We start from the raw sequence: 16,069 nt of genomic DNA on the forward strand, positions 1-16,069 counted from the left end.
TGTGTAGTTGTGAGTTAGTCAGTTTACCCTTTTTCACAAAAAAGGAAAAGATACAAAAGGTGGGAGTGAATGTGGAAGGTATTTGCATCAACTTTCTCTGGATTTCACTGACATTTCTATATTCTCTCTCTCTTTTTGGTGTTGGTCTAGGGCAGAACCCATCTTAGCTCGGATCAAAGAAGACCGCACTGTGATTGTATCACCAATATTGGACAAAATTTCTTTTGATACCTTAGAATTGCATCAATATTCAATGGCTCCCATTGGTTTTGACTGGGAACTCTGGTGCCTCTTTGATTATATGCCAATGGACTGGTTTTTCCTGAAAGATGAAACTGCACCTGTGAAGTAAGTTTGGAAAGCTTGGAAAAGGAAAAGCTACTCAGAAATTTGAATTCTTGCAAATGGGATGCAGAAATAATCAGTTAGGGTATTTTTCCTTTTCTCATCAGACTTTGCTGTATATTAGAGACCCCATATACCAAGCCCAATTTAAACAGAAAACCATCGGTTCTTCATGTTACAAAGGGACTTCAGAGGTCCTTTAAAGTCTATTCTTTTGACTTGAAGCAGGACCAAAATGCTTTTATTTTTTCTTTCTTTTTTGTGTGTGGGGGGCAATGAGGTTCAAGTGACTTGTCCAGGGTCACACAGCTAGTGTCAAGTGTTTGAGTTCAGAGTTGAACTCAGGCCCTCCTGAATCCAGGGCCAGTGCTTTATCCAGTGCACCACCTAGCTGCCCCCTAAATGCTTCTATTTTTTTTTTTTACATTTTATTGATTTATTTTGTAGTTTGTTTTTGTTTTTGTTTTTTTACCAAAAATACCTTAAGTTTTAAAAAAGATCTTTTAAAAATATTGGTTTCAATTTTATTGAATTATTTTATTTTACATTACAAATATTTACAGATTATTACATGAGAGGTCTCTTGTAAAACAAAGTAAAACACTTAACTAAATACAGTTACCTCCTTTGAAAGTGAATGTACCCTCATTGACCCACAAGAAAAAGAAAAAGAAAAAAAAGTGAATGTAACAGCTCATATTTTTAGCACAACTCTTTAAAAAATTAATTAAAATTTAATTAATTTAATCAATATAAAGTTAACAATAAATGCATTAATAATTAATTGAATAATCTTGACATTAATAAAAATTAATAAAAATTTAAATGTAAAATTCTCACTGCTCTTTTAAAAATTAATTAAATTCCATTTTTTAAGATCTCTGGAATGTCTCTTCAAGTCAAACCTTCCTTCCCAACCTACCACGTTTCTATGGTCCCAAGTCTGTTCCCTACTTCCACTCCTGCACCCCATCCCTTTCTATTCTTCAGTAGAGGAAGTAGTGACCTTTCTGCTGTGTCTTCTTACAGGAGTCCTTCGGTCATGGGTGTCTTTGCTGCAAACAGATTGTTCTTGAGAATGATTGGGTCCCTGGATGCTGGCATGATGATCTATGGGGGAGAGAATGTGGAGCTGGCCCTGAGGGTAGATTTCTATTGCCTTTCCTGTTTAAATGATGGGAATCATTGGGCAAGGTTGGATTTCTGTTTAGGGTGAGGCTCAAATGCCCATGTTGCCAAGCAACTAGATGGAACTATGGGAAACTAGGCCGGACTTTTGGGGGGGTGAAGTTTTCAGGGATTAGTGAAATCTAGCACAGTAACTCCACATGGTAGGGAGGGAATTAAGGTTTCTGTCTTGTTCCTTTGCCTCTTCTCCCTGAAAGAAAAGTACAGGCTTCACAGTACTCTCTGAATATGTGCCTTCGAGTTACCTAAGAAACTTGAACATAAGCACGATAGCTTGTTTTAAGTGGCAATGATAATAATAGCTGACATTTATTCAGGTGTGTGAGGTGTTTTACACACACTATCTCATTTGTTTTATAACAATCTTATGGACTCTAGGGATATTATTGACTCCATTTACAGATGAAGAAACTGAGGCTCAGGGAGGTTAAGTGACTTGCTCATGGTCTTTTAAGTATTAGAGACAGTATTCAAAACCAGGCATGCTTTAATCTAAGTGCAAGACTCTAACCACCATGTCATGCTAGTCAGAGGAAATTGGGGTGAATGGAACCCAGGATACATATCAAAAAGTGTTGCTGGTATGACTTGCCAATGGGGAACTGAACAAGCTTTTACTTTGTTGTAACACAGCCCAATGTAGCATTTGATGAGCTTCAGTTCAATACTTTTTCCATACTTATCTAACCAAGGGGGTGGCTAGGTGGCGCAGTGGATAAAGCACCGGCCCTGGATTCAGGAGTACCTCAGTTCAAATCCGGCCTTAGACACTTGACACTTACTAGCTGTGTGACCCTGGGCAAGTCACTTAACCTCCATTGCCCCGCAAAAAAAAAAAAAAAAAAAGATCTATACTTATCTAACCAAGCACAAGACTGGGATATGCTTTGGATAACATAGTAAATAAAATGTAAATAAAATGGATCAAGAAAACCCCAAATGGGTTTTCACAAAGAGTTAGATACAATCAAAATGACTGATCATCATCATCAACAACAACAAGGATCTGATTTAACTTAAATTTTATGTAATAACTGCCCCTCCCCCTTTAACTTGTGGACCTTTATCTCAATTCAATTTACTTGAATGACTTTTTTCTGTAATTATTTCTTCCTCTCTTGCCAAAGGGGTATTTCTCTATGGCTTTGGAGGACCACAACAGAATACAATAAACATTTATTTAGCACCTACTATGTGGCAGGCACTTTGCTGAGCAGTGGGGATACAAATAAGAAAGAAAAAATGTTGTCCTTGTCCTCGAGGAGATTACAATCAAATGGAGGAAGCTAATACAAAAAAAAGGAAGCCAAAAAGAGATGGGGATTCAGAGAGTTCCTGGAATAATGACGGTGGTGGGGCTGAAAAGCAATATGAAGAGATGTCTGAGATTCTTAGCCCTCAATAAAGGGAGGCTTTGGGAGGAGTTTAATGCTCTACCCATGAGGAGCAAAAGCAAATGGGGCTATTGATGAGATATAAGTTCTAAAGCTGAAGGAATCTCAGTGATGAATTTCCTGGTGGACTTTATCCTGTTGAGAGGCATGATGAGGATGGTGGAGTTGAAATTAAACAGAGAAGCTGGACAGTTCTCTATGGTTTGACCTCCTCTCCAGATCAAGGGTAAAACCCTAGGAATTTTGGCATCTGGGGTAGAGTCAAAGCAAAGGATCATCTATTGAGTTCTGGTACAAATGGTTTTCTGTTTACACAGAATCTGGTACATATTAGGCACTTAACAAATGTTCATTAACTGACTAGTAAAGACTGATGACTTTCATAAGAAGAAATGCATCATAGACAAGGGATCTTGCTTATGGAGAGAAGATGGTGCTACTGGGGTATGGTGGAGGTCCCCAGAACAGGGACAGTGGACCATAGGTTTATGGCATCAATGAAGTAACCCTCCCTTTTATTCCACCTGACCCCCAACATTAACACTGTAGGAGAAAATCGTAGCTATGACTCTGGACCCAGTCGAGGTGTTTCCTGTGTACTTTTCCTCAGGGCACAGAGGGCAAGCAGCAAACTCTTCTGTTCAGAAAGAGAAAACTTTATGTAAAAGCTAGGATTTCAGAAAGTTCATGAATAATGAAGGTAGCTTTGTAGATTTCAGGGGGAGAAGGTGGAAGTAAGATAACTAAATTACATTTTTCAAAAATTGTGCTAAAATGTAGCCTGTGAGTCAGGTAAGTGGGATTTGCTAGCCACATCTTGCATGTGTGGTTTTCTCCTGGATGCAGGTATGGCAGTGTGGGGGGAAGATTGAAATCTTACCCTGTTCCCGGATTGCTCACCTAAATCGAGCCACCAAGCCCTATGCCTCCAATTTGAAGTTATTCATGAAACGCAATGCTCTTCGTGTGGCTGAAGTCTGGATGGATGAATACAAATACATGGTCTACTTCTCTTGGAATCTGCCTCTGGAGGTAATCTGCCAAGGACCTCAAGCTGGACAAGGAAAAGCATAAGAGAAGGAGGACTAGAAGGACAAAGGGATGCAAACCCCACCACAGGCTTACTAGGAAAGTTCCTCCCACCATTATTGCCTCCCTTCTCTCAAGTGTCAGTCAGTCTCATGGAAGCAGTCAAGGATTCTGTGTTCTGAACATGGTCCAAAGAGCCATGACAAGCCCCTTGGCAAGGACAGTAGTAATCCAGTCACATATTTCTGACAGTGACAAACTCAGGTCAAAACATATATCATGGGGGCAGCATCTTGTATCTGAAACTGTTACTAACACGAGTTAGCCTGTGCTTGTGTGCAAATGCTACATGTGGCAAACTGCTTGCTAAGGTTTCTTTGCAGAGAAAAGTAATTTACAGGATGCCAGGGAATACAGATCCCTAGACAGAAGGGGAAGCAGTGGGATAAATGTGGGAGGTAGAACCTGGGAGTGAGTGTGATAAAGGATCAAGGAATTAGGTAGGAACCATGTGTTTGGTGGTAGTTGGGCTGTGGGGGAGATTATTCATAATATATTGTCTAGAAAGAGTTAGGTTTTGATAGTGATTACAGGCATTAAACAGGAAAGGGATCCTTAGCTTGCCTGAGCAATTACTAATATACTGTGATTTGCTTGTGAGAATTCAGCTCTTCATTTACTCTAGCATGAAATTGTATAATATGAAGTTGCAATTCCTTTCACCCAGGAAACCTCTTGTTCTCACCCTATAATAGCAGCTAACATTTACATGCATTTATTATGTGCTGGGTACTGTGCAAGTACTTTACAGATATTATGTCATTTTATCCTTACAACAACCCTGGGAGGTAGGTGCTGTTATTATCCCCATTTAGCATATAGAGGCTAAATGACTTGCCCAAAGTCACACAGCTAGTAAGTGTCTAAGGTGGGATTTGAACTCAGATCTTCATGACTTCAGGCCTAGTGCTCTATCCACTGGACCTACCCACCTCCCCCTAGCTGCCCCTTGTACAGAGACATTCTATTCCACCCCTTTGTGATGTCACAAACAAGCTGAATTGGCTTGGTAATGTTGCTGAATAAATATCTTGGGATTTTTGAAGTGTTTAGACAATATAGGCATTAATCTTATCTCATCTTCCCCATTTTCTTTCTCTGTGACCTGTGAGGAAGCAGTCTTTGCCATCTGTTGAGGAACTGTAGAATTTAAGGAAGACTTAGGGCTGTGTAGAATGACCTCTAGGCCACATCCACTATGCTAAATTGGGGGGTTTAGATTCCATGGTTAAAGACCAGCCTGTTAATCTACCTCTCCCAGGAAAACTGCAAGATGTAAAGATTACCCAGAAGGCATTAGATACATACCCAGTTGCCTTCTCAAATGATCCAACCTGGCACTAGACAAGGAAGTTACAGATTCTGAGGTGCGTGAATCAAAGAAAATTTGGCTTTTTTTTTTTTCAGAACCATGGAGTTGACTATGGAGACGTGTCTTCTAGAAAAAAGCTACGAAAAAAACTCAAGTGCAGAAGCTTTGACTGGTACCTCAAAAATGTTTACCCATCTCTGAATCCTATTCCCAACATTGTTGCCTATGGAATGGTATGTACCATCCTCATTGCTGCCATGACAAGAAAACAGGTTCTGTGGTCCCATAGTGTTGAATGTTCAAGGAACACCCAGGACTTTTCTATGATATACCTGAAATTCATTCTGGCCAGGATGTCATGGGATATCATTTCCCAGGCACATTTTCCATAATGCTCCCCTAAGTTTTATTTCCTTCTTGCCTCTTATCCAAACTATCCTTCCCCTCACATGATCTCTAGACACTTTTTAAAAATTTCCCCTTTCCTCACCCTCTCTACCCACATCCATCTCAGCTAACCAGGCTATTCAAGAAATGTCACCACGTGACCTTAAATACTCACATCTTCCCAAAGCTGATTTTAGGGTCTAGAGCTGATGGCAGGATTGTCTTACCAGGATATAGGGACTGCTCAGAAGCATCACCATGCAGTTTCCACATGTAATTAAATAATTGCTACCCAGGACACCAAATTTCTTTACTTTTAGCTCTGAGTAGCAGCTATTTGTTTACCAGTGTGAAAAGATAAATCTTGAGCAGAAATCATCTCTCTTCCTTTCTTGGTCTCCCTTAACAAGAAGTACTGTGTGTTTTGCTATAACAGCTGAGAAATTCTTTAAATGGGAACCTCTGCATTGACCAAGGACCTCAGCAAGAAACCACTCCGATCATGTTTTACTGCCATGGACATGAATCACAGGTATCCTCTTTGGATAGATGAGTTTTATAAGACAAAACCTCCTGTCCCCCCACCTCTTATAATCTTTGTTATCATTCTCATGGAGGAAGAGCTGGGAAATTGGAGAACCACAAAGAGATATACCACAATGAGGAAGCAGAATGGGACTTTTGTGGCGTCTCAGCATAGCTAAATTGCCTTGTTGATTATCCTTTTCATTTAGAAAGTCTTGACTTATATTGGTGTTTAGCAATTTTGACACAGTGGCGGAAGAAAAGTTGGCTTGAAGCTCTGATAGAGAACAGTCTGCTGACTTTGGGTGGAATTGTGTCACTGATAACTATCTCTGACAGATTCTTCTGCTCCTATCTAGATTGTATTTTACTCTCTGACTGGACAGCTGTATCTGGGGAAGAGATATGAAAAATGGCATGCATATTTCCAATGCCTGGTGGACTTTGGAGAAGGACGGGGGCCAAAATTAGTGTCATGCTCTGAAGCAGCTGAAAAGGGGATGCACATATTTTGGGATTTTAAACAGGTGAGTAGCAACTATTGAGTTTTTTCTGATTCGTTTTTGTGAATGTCAAGGTTAGGAATTTAGACTTAGTATGATAAGACTAAATTCCCCCTTTGCCAAGGCATTCACAGTTTCTGACCAGGGAAGGGCCATTTTGAAAGTGGCATTCTAGGAAGATTTTAGTGGTAGTGATATGACAGATGTATCAGGAGCTCTGACAATCAGAAGGCAATAATCCAGCTACAAAGCGGCAATTGTAGCTTGCCTATATAAAAAACCCTTTCAGGTTTAGAGTGTTTTCTTCACAATGACCCTGAGAGAGTGGTAGAGAAAGTTTTATTGTCTCCATTTTGTAGATATGGAATCTGAGGCTCCAAGAGGTCATGTAACTTATCCAATATCATACCACTCACAAGGGGCAGAACTAAGATTTGAACTCAGGTCTTCTGATTCCAAAATCACTGTCTTTAAACTATACTCCCCAGGGGGCAGCTAGATGGCACAGTGGTTAAAGCACCAGCCTTGGATTCAGGAGTACCTGAGTTCAAATCCGGCCTCAGACACTTGACACTTACTAGCTGTGTCACCCTGGGAAAGTCACTTAACCCCCATTGCCTGCAAACCCCCCCCCCCAAAAAAAATTAAAAAAATAAATAAACTATACCCCCAGGCTTCCTCTCAATGAAGAGAATGAGATTGCCAGCAAGTGGACTTGTGAGACTTGAAGTCAGGAAGATTTGGCTAAATTTGCTTTAATATATGCCCTGGCTATATAGCTATGAACAGGTCACCTAGCCCTTCTGAATCTTAGTTTTCTTATCAGTAAAATGTGGATAAGAGAGGAGGCAACACAGCGGAGAATACTCAACTCACAAGGTCATTGTAAAACTCAAGTGATATAATGTATATAAATCACTTTGAAAACATTAACGTTTATATAAATACCAGTTACAATAAATAAAATCTGAAAAGGGATTTTTCAGATTGAAAAAAATAGGAAGAAGGAAACGATGATGAGAAGTATTTTGAAGGGAAAATCCTACCAAGTTAGATTGCTAACCACAGATCCAAAATCCAAAGAAAGGAGTCAGGATTAGTTGGTCAGATATAAGGGGAAGAAGGGATGTCATTTGGATCAGCAAATCAAAGAAGCACCCCGAGACAAATGACCCTGATGGTATCTCCCCAGTCCTAGTCATGTTTTAATGGGGCCAGAGGTAAAGTTGGGGAGGAAAAGGAATTATTGGCCTTAATTCTATCTATAATCCTTAAAGAAGCATGTTCAGACAGAACTCTGATATATTCTATATGTCATCATTTCCCTCTTCATTCTTAGAGAAAGAGATGTACTTTCAAAAATCTAAGGCTGGATCCTCCTGTTCTGTCTCATCTCACCCTGACTTCCGAGGGATCTGCCTCTCAGGCTCATTCACTCCTGTGATGCCTTCAATCACGCCCTCTCTTCTGACTTCTTCAGTTTTCACATATGTTCTTCACTATTAGCCACCCTTTCCAATGATTCTCTCCTTCCTTTCATTCAAAAACTCTTCAAATGAAAAGCAGCCCATTTGCTCTATTTCCTAATAATCAGCTGTCTGTTTGCCTCCCCTCTTTTTCCCCAGCACCCTACTAAAATTTATCTGGAAGGCCATCAGTGATCTCCTTCTAGGCAAATTGAAATGGATTTCTGCATAAGGAAAAGCAGAAACATCAGCTATTGGGTAGAAAAGATGTGGTGTGAGGCAGGAAGGAGAAAGACTGGGAAGTCAGGGTATTTCAACTGTGATGCCTGTGCTCTTTTTCTATCCAGGGGGCAGCTATCATCAACAGAAACACCAAGAGGTGCATGGAGATCAAGAAGGGCCCTTCAGAATCCTACATTCTAATCTTCCAGGAATGTACTGGGCAATCATGGAACATCCAACATACTGTCAAAAACCAGGGAATCCCAGAAGCCTTTGGTTAACATTGAGTCCAGCAAATGATTTCTAGGATTATAGAATGCTGATACTCCAGGGAACCTTGGAAATCATAAAGTACACTTCCTTTACTTTAAAAAGTAGAAAACTGAGGCCTGGAGAGGTGAAATAATTTGACCATGTACCTGCAGATAGCAAATTGCAAAGCCAGGATCTGAACCCCTGCCTTCTGATTCTATATCCAATGTTCTTCTCTTGAGGTAAAAGACAAGAGGGTACCAGTACCATCAAGGTCAGGGACCATGGGACCTGGCCCTTGTGGCTATAAAGATAAATGTATTACAACCAGGTGAATTGAAAATAAATGTCATTGAATCATATCAGATATTCAAATGTGTAAGATGGGGGGGGAGGGTAGCCCTTATAAATAGATAGAGAAATAAATAGATAAAATATATTGTAAAATAGAGAGCTGCAGAGAAGAGAAAACAAGCCGTAATGATAACTCATCACACCCTCCTCTAGGAACAGGAATTTCATTCTAGGGATCATTGTTAGAAACTCTTTAAAATAAAGAACATTGTCTGGCTACAGGAAGATTGTATTGGTGGGAAAGGAAAAAGAAGTATTCCTGTGGGTTTTGTCCATGCTTTTTAGTGTTACCTCTGCTCAAATCCTTTAAGAAATTGTTTTCCAATTCCTGCAAGATGGGCAAAACTTATGGTCACCATAAAATCACAAGGCATTATGTCTGGATGCTTTTTTTTTGGAAAACCATGCCAAATTTGTCCTTCTCTCGTACAGTGCCTGTCCTGTTCTCCACGATCTTCCAGAGATGACAGATAACAACCCAGCAATAACCTGCACCTATAAATAGTCAGGGATCTTTTTTCCCTTCCTCCTCTTTTATCTCCCAATCTCCAAACATATAAATATTCCCCCCCACAAACATTCTGTTAATATTCTTTTTCATCTTTTTATTACTAGAAGCATTTACATTTCTTCAAGAACACATTATTCTCTTTGGAATCTGGAGAGCATAGAAGCATTCAGAGCATTTTACAGTTAAAGTCTTAGAGCTGAAAAGATCATCAGAGATCATCTAGTTGAAGTCCCTCATTTTGCACACAAAGAAACTGAGGCCCAGAGAGGTTAATTGTCTTGCCCAAGGTCACAGTGGTAGTATCAGAGGCAGGATTGCAACAAGGGTTTCCTGTCTCCAAAACCAGTGCTCTTCCCATTGATTCATATGGGAATTGGACAAGAACGAGCAAGGAACAGAATGAAGGCTGAAGATGCAGATTAGAAATGGGAGGTAGGGGGGCAGCTAGGTAGCACAGTGGATAGAGCACTGGCCCTGGAGTCAGGAGGACCTGAGTTCAAATCCGGCCTCAGACACTTAACACTTACTAGCTGTGTGACCCTGGGCAAATCACTTAACCCCAATTGCCTCACTAAAAAAAAAAAGAAGAAGAAATGGGAGGTAGGGAGTTGAAAATGGTGACTCCCACATCACCATCACAGATGGGACCTCTGAAGCAAGAGTGAGAGACACATCCAGTTAATGCTAAATTGCCTGTTGGATTGAACTGATTCAGCGGTGCTTGGCCTACACTTCCTTCATTTTCTTTCATCAGGAAAGTATATACTAAATGCAAAGCTTATCTGTTATTGAAAGTTAATTTACATTTATGCTTAACTAGTTCAGATGTCAGCTACATAAAGAAGTGAATGATCATAAATGTTTCAGTATGCATCCTTCACTATTTATGGACAGGGAGTACTTAAACAGTGAAGGACAGTGGCAGCAAAGCAATGTAAAGACAAAGAGACTGGTTCTGATCCTCTGTTTATTAAAAAATTTCAGGATTCCATCCTGAGAGGAGTCTCCTGAGCTAAATGAAAGAGAATATTTTTATATTGATTTCTTTTCTATTTTATATAAATATCCCAAATCAAGGTACATATTACCAGTAGTCCCCTTCCCCACCTTAGGTGAAAAATGAGCCAATGACCATTTCTGTCTGGTGAGGGACTGACTGTTGGTGAACCACACTGCACTCTCCTAATACTTGGGATTCTTGTCTTTCCGATTTAGAACTCTTGGTTTTGTCCTTTCTTCCTCTATTAGCCAGACCTACACTTCTGCATAACTCACCATTTTGGTTGCTCCAGATTTTTCCTTCTTTTCCCCTTCCTTTTCTCCTCTGCTTGAACTCCCATGGTATAAACATGTCTTTATGAAGCATTATGCCCTCAGGGACTTCTGTTCCCTGAGCCATCTGCCATACACCAAGCTTGACTGTGCCATTACCCCAGACCCTATTTCTCACAGCATGGCTTTGGGATGTAGCACCATGTCTGTGAATCTGTGCACTAGAGACCAGAACAACCACTGGCATTTCTCCAAGTTCTTCATGCTGAGGATTTTTCCACCATGCCTGAAAAGGGCAACTCTCTATACTTGAGTGGCTTTCTAATGCAAAAATTATATATAACTGATGTGTGCCCAGACAAGCAGGTTGCTCAGTCCTCACCTCCACCCAGAATCATTTCCAGTGGTCCCTGATGTTAACCTTGAATATGCCAGCATTCAGTTCACTTTTCATTTTTATGTTCGTATCAAAAGCCAAGCATAAAAAATGAAAATAATTGTTGTCTTCAATGATTTTACATTCTACCTGGCTTTAAGTAGATAGATAAGGAAGTGATTTGCAGGGAAGAATACTAGCATTTCAGGGGATCCCTAAAAAATAAAATAGCCTTTGCTCTCAAAAAACATTCTAATAGGGAACACACACATCACATTAAACTTATTTCCACATTAATCATGTTGTAAAAAAAAAGAATCAGAACAGAAGGGGAAAACCTCAAAAAAGAAAAAAACAACAACATAAAAAGTAAAAATAGTATGGTTCAATCTTCATTCAGATCTCACAATTCCCTTTGTGGATGTGAAGAGCATTTTCCATCATGAGTCCTTTGGAATTGTCTTGGATCACACCTGATTATCACACAATATTGCTGTTACTGTGCACAATGTTCTCCTGATTCTGCTCATTTCATTCAGCATCAGTACACTTAAGTCTTTCCAGGTTCTTCTGAAATCTGTCTCCTTATCATTTCTTACAGCACAATAGTATTCCATTACATTCATATACCACAACTTGTTCAGCCAGTCCCCAGTTGATGGGAATCCCCTCAATTTCCAATTCTTTACCACCACAAAGAGAGCTGCTAGAAATATTTTTTCTACCACAATTTCAAATACAAAAAAATAAATAAAAGAGGAAATGAAAGAGAATCTTTTCTACCCAGAGAAAATTCTTTTGAGAATTTTACTTTGGGATATCACGTGACTACAGTTTCTCCTGTCTGGATGGGAATATAATTTCTCAAATGGAACAGAAAAACACCAAATGGGCTGGATTGCCTTCTGAGAAGAAGAGAAAAAAAGTTATGTGGGTAATGAATAAATAAGATATGTGGAAAAATTGTTGGCTAAATAACATTTGTAGGACCCAAACATAAATGTCCACACTGTCACCCTTGCCCTCCCTTTCCACCAATAGAAACAAACACTTTGCATCCAGATAATGTTTATTTCAAGAAGTTTCAAACAGTCATACCCACAAGGTAAATTCTATTCCTGGGAGAAGGTGAAAACTTGTCATTATATTCTTTCCCCTGTCCCTTAAAAATGCCACGTCTTTCTAAATCGTATCTCCTATGTTGCACGCATAACCATTTGAATTTATGACATTCATCTCCTATCACTTGAGTATTCAAAAATAGCCCTTATTTTTAGTCTTGATCAACACCTCCTTCTGAACCTGATGTGGTTCCTCTAATGGCAAGAGCTAGTACCACCACTTTTAGGTTCTCTTGAATCAAGCTACTTGCTAGCCTTAGTACTGAGGGTTCTCCCCATCTCTGATGACATGTTGGATATTCCACATTTGCCCTGTACACTCCTGGAGGATGAGAGTATGGGATCCTGTGGCATCTTGCTGGATTTCCAGACACCTTTTGGTGCCCCTGTTGATTATAGCTCCCCCCTGCATGGGAGAAGAGAAAGGAGGGATTTCAATGAAATTCCCCATCAGACTATTCTGCTTCTTGTCCTACACCCCTATTCTCCCTACCCAACCTTTGCTCTCTGCTGTGGCCAGTGTTATATGTAGAGATCTTCAATCCCCACTTAAAAAGAAAGTGGGATTTTTAAAAATTGGGCCAGATTGTCCAAAATTAGCCACATCTGTAAATGTTTCCCCCAATAGAATGTAAGTTGCTTGAGAGCAGGAACTATTTCATTTTTGGTTTTGTATCCACAGAATTTACTACAGTGTATGATACATGGTGGGGACTTAATGAAAGCTTATTTATTGATTGATTGATATGGTTAATTGAAACTGTGGAAACAGGAGGAGGAAAAAAATTACTTTACACATGTCAGCCCCTCCTGGTTGTTAAATACCAGATAAGTAACTTATTTTTTTTCTTTTTTCTTTTTTTTTTTTTAGTGAGGCAATTGAGGTTAAGTGACTTGCCCAGGGTCACACAGCTAGTTAAGTATTAAGTGTCTGAGGCCAGATTTGAACTCAGGTACTCCTGACTCCAGGGCCAGTGCTCTATCCACTGAGCCATCTAGCTGCCCCAGGTAAGTAACTTATTATCCTTGATTCTTCCAGAATCAAAGCCACATATCCCTCATTCTTTTATATCCAATGAGAAGCCACCTGGTGAAAATGAACTGGTTCCTATGTGCCTGAACAGTGCTGGTGCTGGTGCTTTACCAGTCCCCAGAATAAGGAATGCCACTGGGCAACAGGCAATCTATCTCATACCTTAGGGAGTAACCACACTTCCTCTTTTTTGAGGGGTGCATGGGGAGTTGTCAGGTGCTCCTTAAAACTCTGCCCAATAACTAAAGATGACAGATATTTGTAAATGTGTTTTACCTGACTAGAGGAGATTAGTCCATCCTTTAGCTTTAGAGAGGATCCACCATATTGGTTCTGGACTCAGTGCAGACACGCTATCTATCCACTTTAGCCTTTACTGGAGTTCAGAACTACAGAGTTCAAATGATCTACTAGCCTCTGCCTGCTCTGAAGGAATGGGAGGAGGGGGAGGAGAGAGAGAAGGAAATAAGCACTGATATAGTGCCTGCTATGGGCTCTGCACTATACTATTATGTCATTTGATGCTCACAACAACCCCAGGACGTAGATGCTATTATTATCCTCATTTTACAGTTGAGGAAACTGAGACTAATAGTGGTTAAGTGACTTGCCCAGGGTCACACAGGTACTATGTGTCTAAGGCCTCAGTTCTTCCTGACTCCAGGTCCTACACTCTATAAACTGCACCAGCAGCTGCCTCTAAGGCTGACACTACCATGTCCAGCAGGTTTTATAGGACACCTAGGTGGTGCAGTGAATATAGCACTGGGTCTGGAGTCAGGAATAACTCAATTCAAATTCAGCTCAGATACTTGTGTGAGTCGGTCACCTAATCTCTGCCTCAGTTTCTCAACCTCCTCGGGTTGTTGTGAGGATTGACTGACATAATATTTATAAAAAGGGCTTAGTGCAGTCCTGGTATTCAAATCAAGAATCTAAAATCCCCATGAACTTACCTGTTTAAAATCCCAATGTGTATGTATTCCTTTATATGTCACATTGGAGCACGCTGCTAATTCTGGCTCAGACCCTTGCCCAGAATCAACAAGGCACTGATTTTTGGAGAACCAATTATCATATAACTGTCCCAGGTACAGTTCTCCTGTCATAAAGTAGAACACAACCTAAAAAGAATAAAAGCAGCCTGTGAGCGATACTGAGTCATTGATGGTAAATACCAAACTCGGGCAAAGCCAAAAGATCAGCGGCATGTGTCAGAGACCAAGACTTGAAACAATGTCTTCTTGGGTTTCTTTCTATTCTATGTTCATTTCCACTGTCTAGTCACTACACCACACAATTCCTATAAAATAAATACAAGTTTATTGGGGGTGGAGGGGAGTGGTGTTAGTGAGACTTTAATAAATGTTCTGAAATGAATTTCAATTTGGAGGAGATTAGGTGACTGGAAGAGATCTGGCCCGCATGGTCTCTTGAGTTTCTCTCAATATTACTCCCTGACTCCCTTATCTCCCTGACATATCATATAATCCTATCCCTCACCCCAGCTTCTCAACTCTTCACACTGAGAATCAGAAAGAGAGGCTTCAATGAAAAGGTCTGGTATAACAGGAAGGAAGAGTCTGTTCCAAGTTCTGGTGTTGGCTTAAACTCTAATGCATTCTCCTCCTTCCCCCTGCCCAGCTTCCCCAAGTTCTCCATCAGGTCTTGAATCCAAAACCCAACAAAAATTAAAAGGGACTAAGCCATCATCAGGCTTATTTTGGAAATGAGGGGTGGGAGGTAACAAGGTGAAAATGTTTACTTTGAGACCATACCTGTGATTCAAACCCATGGCAAGTATGCATGATTGGAGTTTTCCCTGAGACTGGTCCTTGATCCATGCAGATCATCTCATTCAAAGTATTTCTTACCTGGGGAGGGGGGGGTGAAGGGGGTAGGGTGGAACACACAATACTGTTGAAAGGAGACCACAGAAGCAGGCCCATTATTCATACCTGGCTAGAATTTGGATTCTTACTGCTAATACACGTTCTGATCTTAAAGGATGACAGATTTAGCCCCAGCACTTCACAGATCATCTGGAACTATAGTTTCCTTTTACAGAGGCCTGGCAAAGTTAAAGGACTTGCCTTAATGTCACATGGGTTCATAAATAGCAAAGTTGTTCCTTAGACTCTGTATTTGGTACTGATACCATATTCCAGCTAAAAGGAAGAAAAGTGCTGGGGCCTGCCAATTATTTTCTAAGAACTAAGAATGAGACGTATTCCAGAGGGCAAGATAGCTGTAATCTCCTGGAGATATCAATAGCTTCTGGGAAAGTGTATATGCTAGAAAGGGCTTTCTTAAGTTAACTGAGAATAGAGCTTGTCCTGTAAATCTGGTAATGGGTTGGTAAACACAAGGGGAAAAGAAGAGATCTAGCTACCCTATAAAGGAAAGAAAATGGTGATTGTGGATCAAGAAGCATATAAAATTAAAGGGGAAATAATGATTTATATAGTACTTTAAAGGTTAGGAAAACACTTTATCCGTGCTAAACTCATTTCATGCTCATAACCACCCTTTTAGGTTGGTATTATTATTTCTATTTTGCAGATGGAGGAACTGAGACTGAGAGAGGTGAATGACTTGTCTAGGGTCTTACTACATAGATCAAATTAAAACTCAAGTTATCCTGTTTCCAAGTCCATTGTACCATTAACTTGCCTCAAACATGGGTAACCCAGGTGAGTAGCATTGGATAACAAATAGA

At 40.2% G+C, this 16,069-nt stretch overlaps 2 protein-coding genes across 2 annotated transcripts in view; one reads left to right on the plus strand and one right to left on the minus strand.

Moving 5' to 3' along the window:
- LOC122728907 (probable polypeptide N-acetylgalactosaminyltransferase 8) overlaps positions 1-8,712 on the plus strand; it is a 27,985-nt gene extending 19,273 nt beyond the window's left edge. Inside the window, exons 5-11 of the mRNA XM_043967616.1 lie at positions 151-348; positions 1,375-1,489; positions 3,774-3,959; positions 5,424-5,561; positions 6,152-6,247; positions 6,600-6,767; positions 8,557-8,712. Coding sequence (XP_043823551.1) covers positions 151-348; positions 1,375-1,489; positions 3,774-3,959; positions 5,424-5,561; positions 6,152-6,247; positions 6,600-6,767; positions 8,557-8,712 — 1,057 coding nt within the window. The remainder of the gene's footprint in view (positions 1-150; positions 349-1,374; positions 1,490-3,773; positions 3,960-5,423; positions 5,562-6,151; positions 6,248-6,599; positions 6,768-8,556) is intronic.
- Positions 8,713-12,573: 3,861 nt separating this feature from the next.
- The window catches only part of LOC122728908 (probable polypeptide N-acetylgalactosaminyltransferase 8), a 38,017-nt gene continuing 34,521 nt past the window's right edge, over positions 12,574-16,069 (minus strand). The window contains exons 12-14 of the mRNA XM_043967617.1: positions 15,129-15,224; positions 14,307-14,474; positions 12,574-12,723 (exon numbers count right to left, since the gene is read on the minus strand). Coding sequence (XP_043823552.1) covers positions 12,574-12,723; positions 14,307-14,474; positions 15,129-15,224 — 414 coding nt within the window. The remainder of the gene's footprint in view (positions 12,724-14,306; positions 14,475-15,128; positions 15,225-16,069) is intronic.

The sequence above is a fragment of the Dromiciops gliroides genome, chromosome 5 (assembly GCF_019393635.1).
Source record: "Dromiciops gliroides isolate mDroGli1 chromosome 5, mDroGli1.pri, whole genome shotgun sequence".
Taxonomy (NCBI): domain Eukaryota; kingdom Metazoa; phylum Chordata; class Mammalia; order Microbiotheria; family Microbiotheriidae; genus Dromiciops; species Dromiciops gliroides.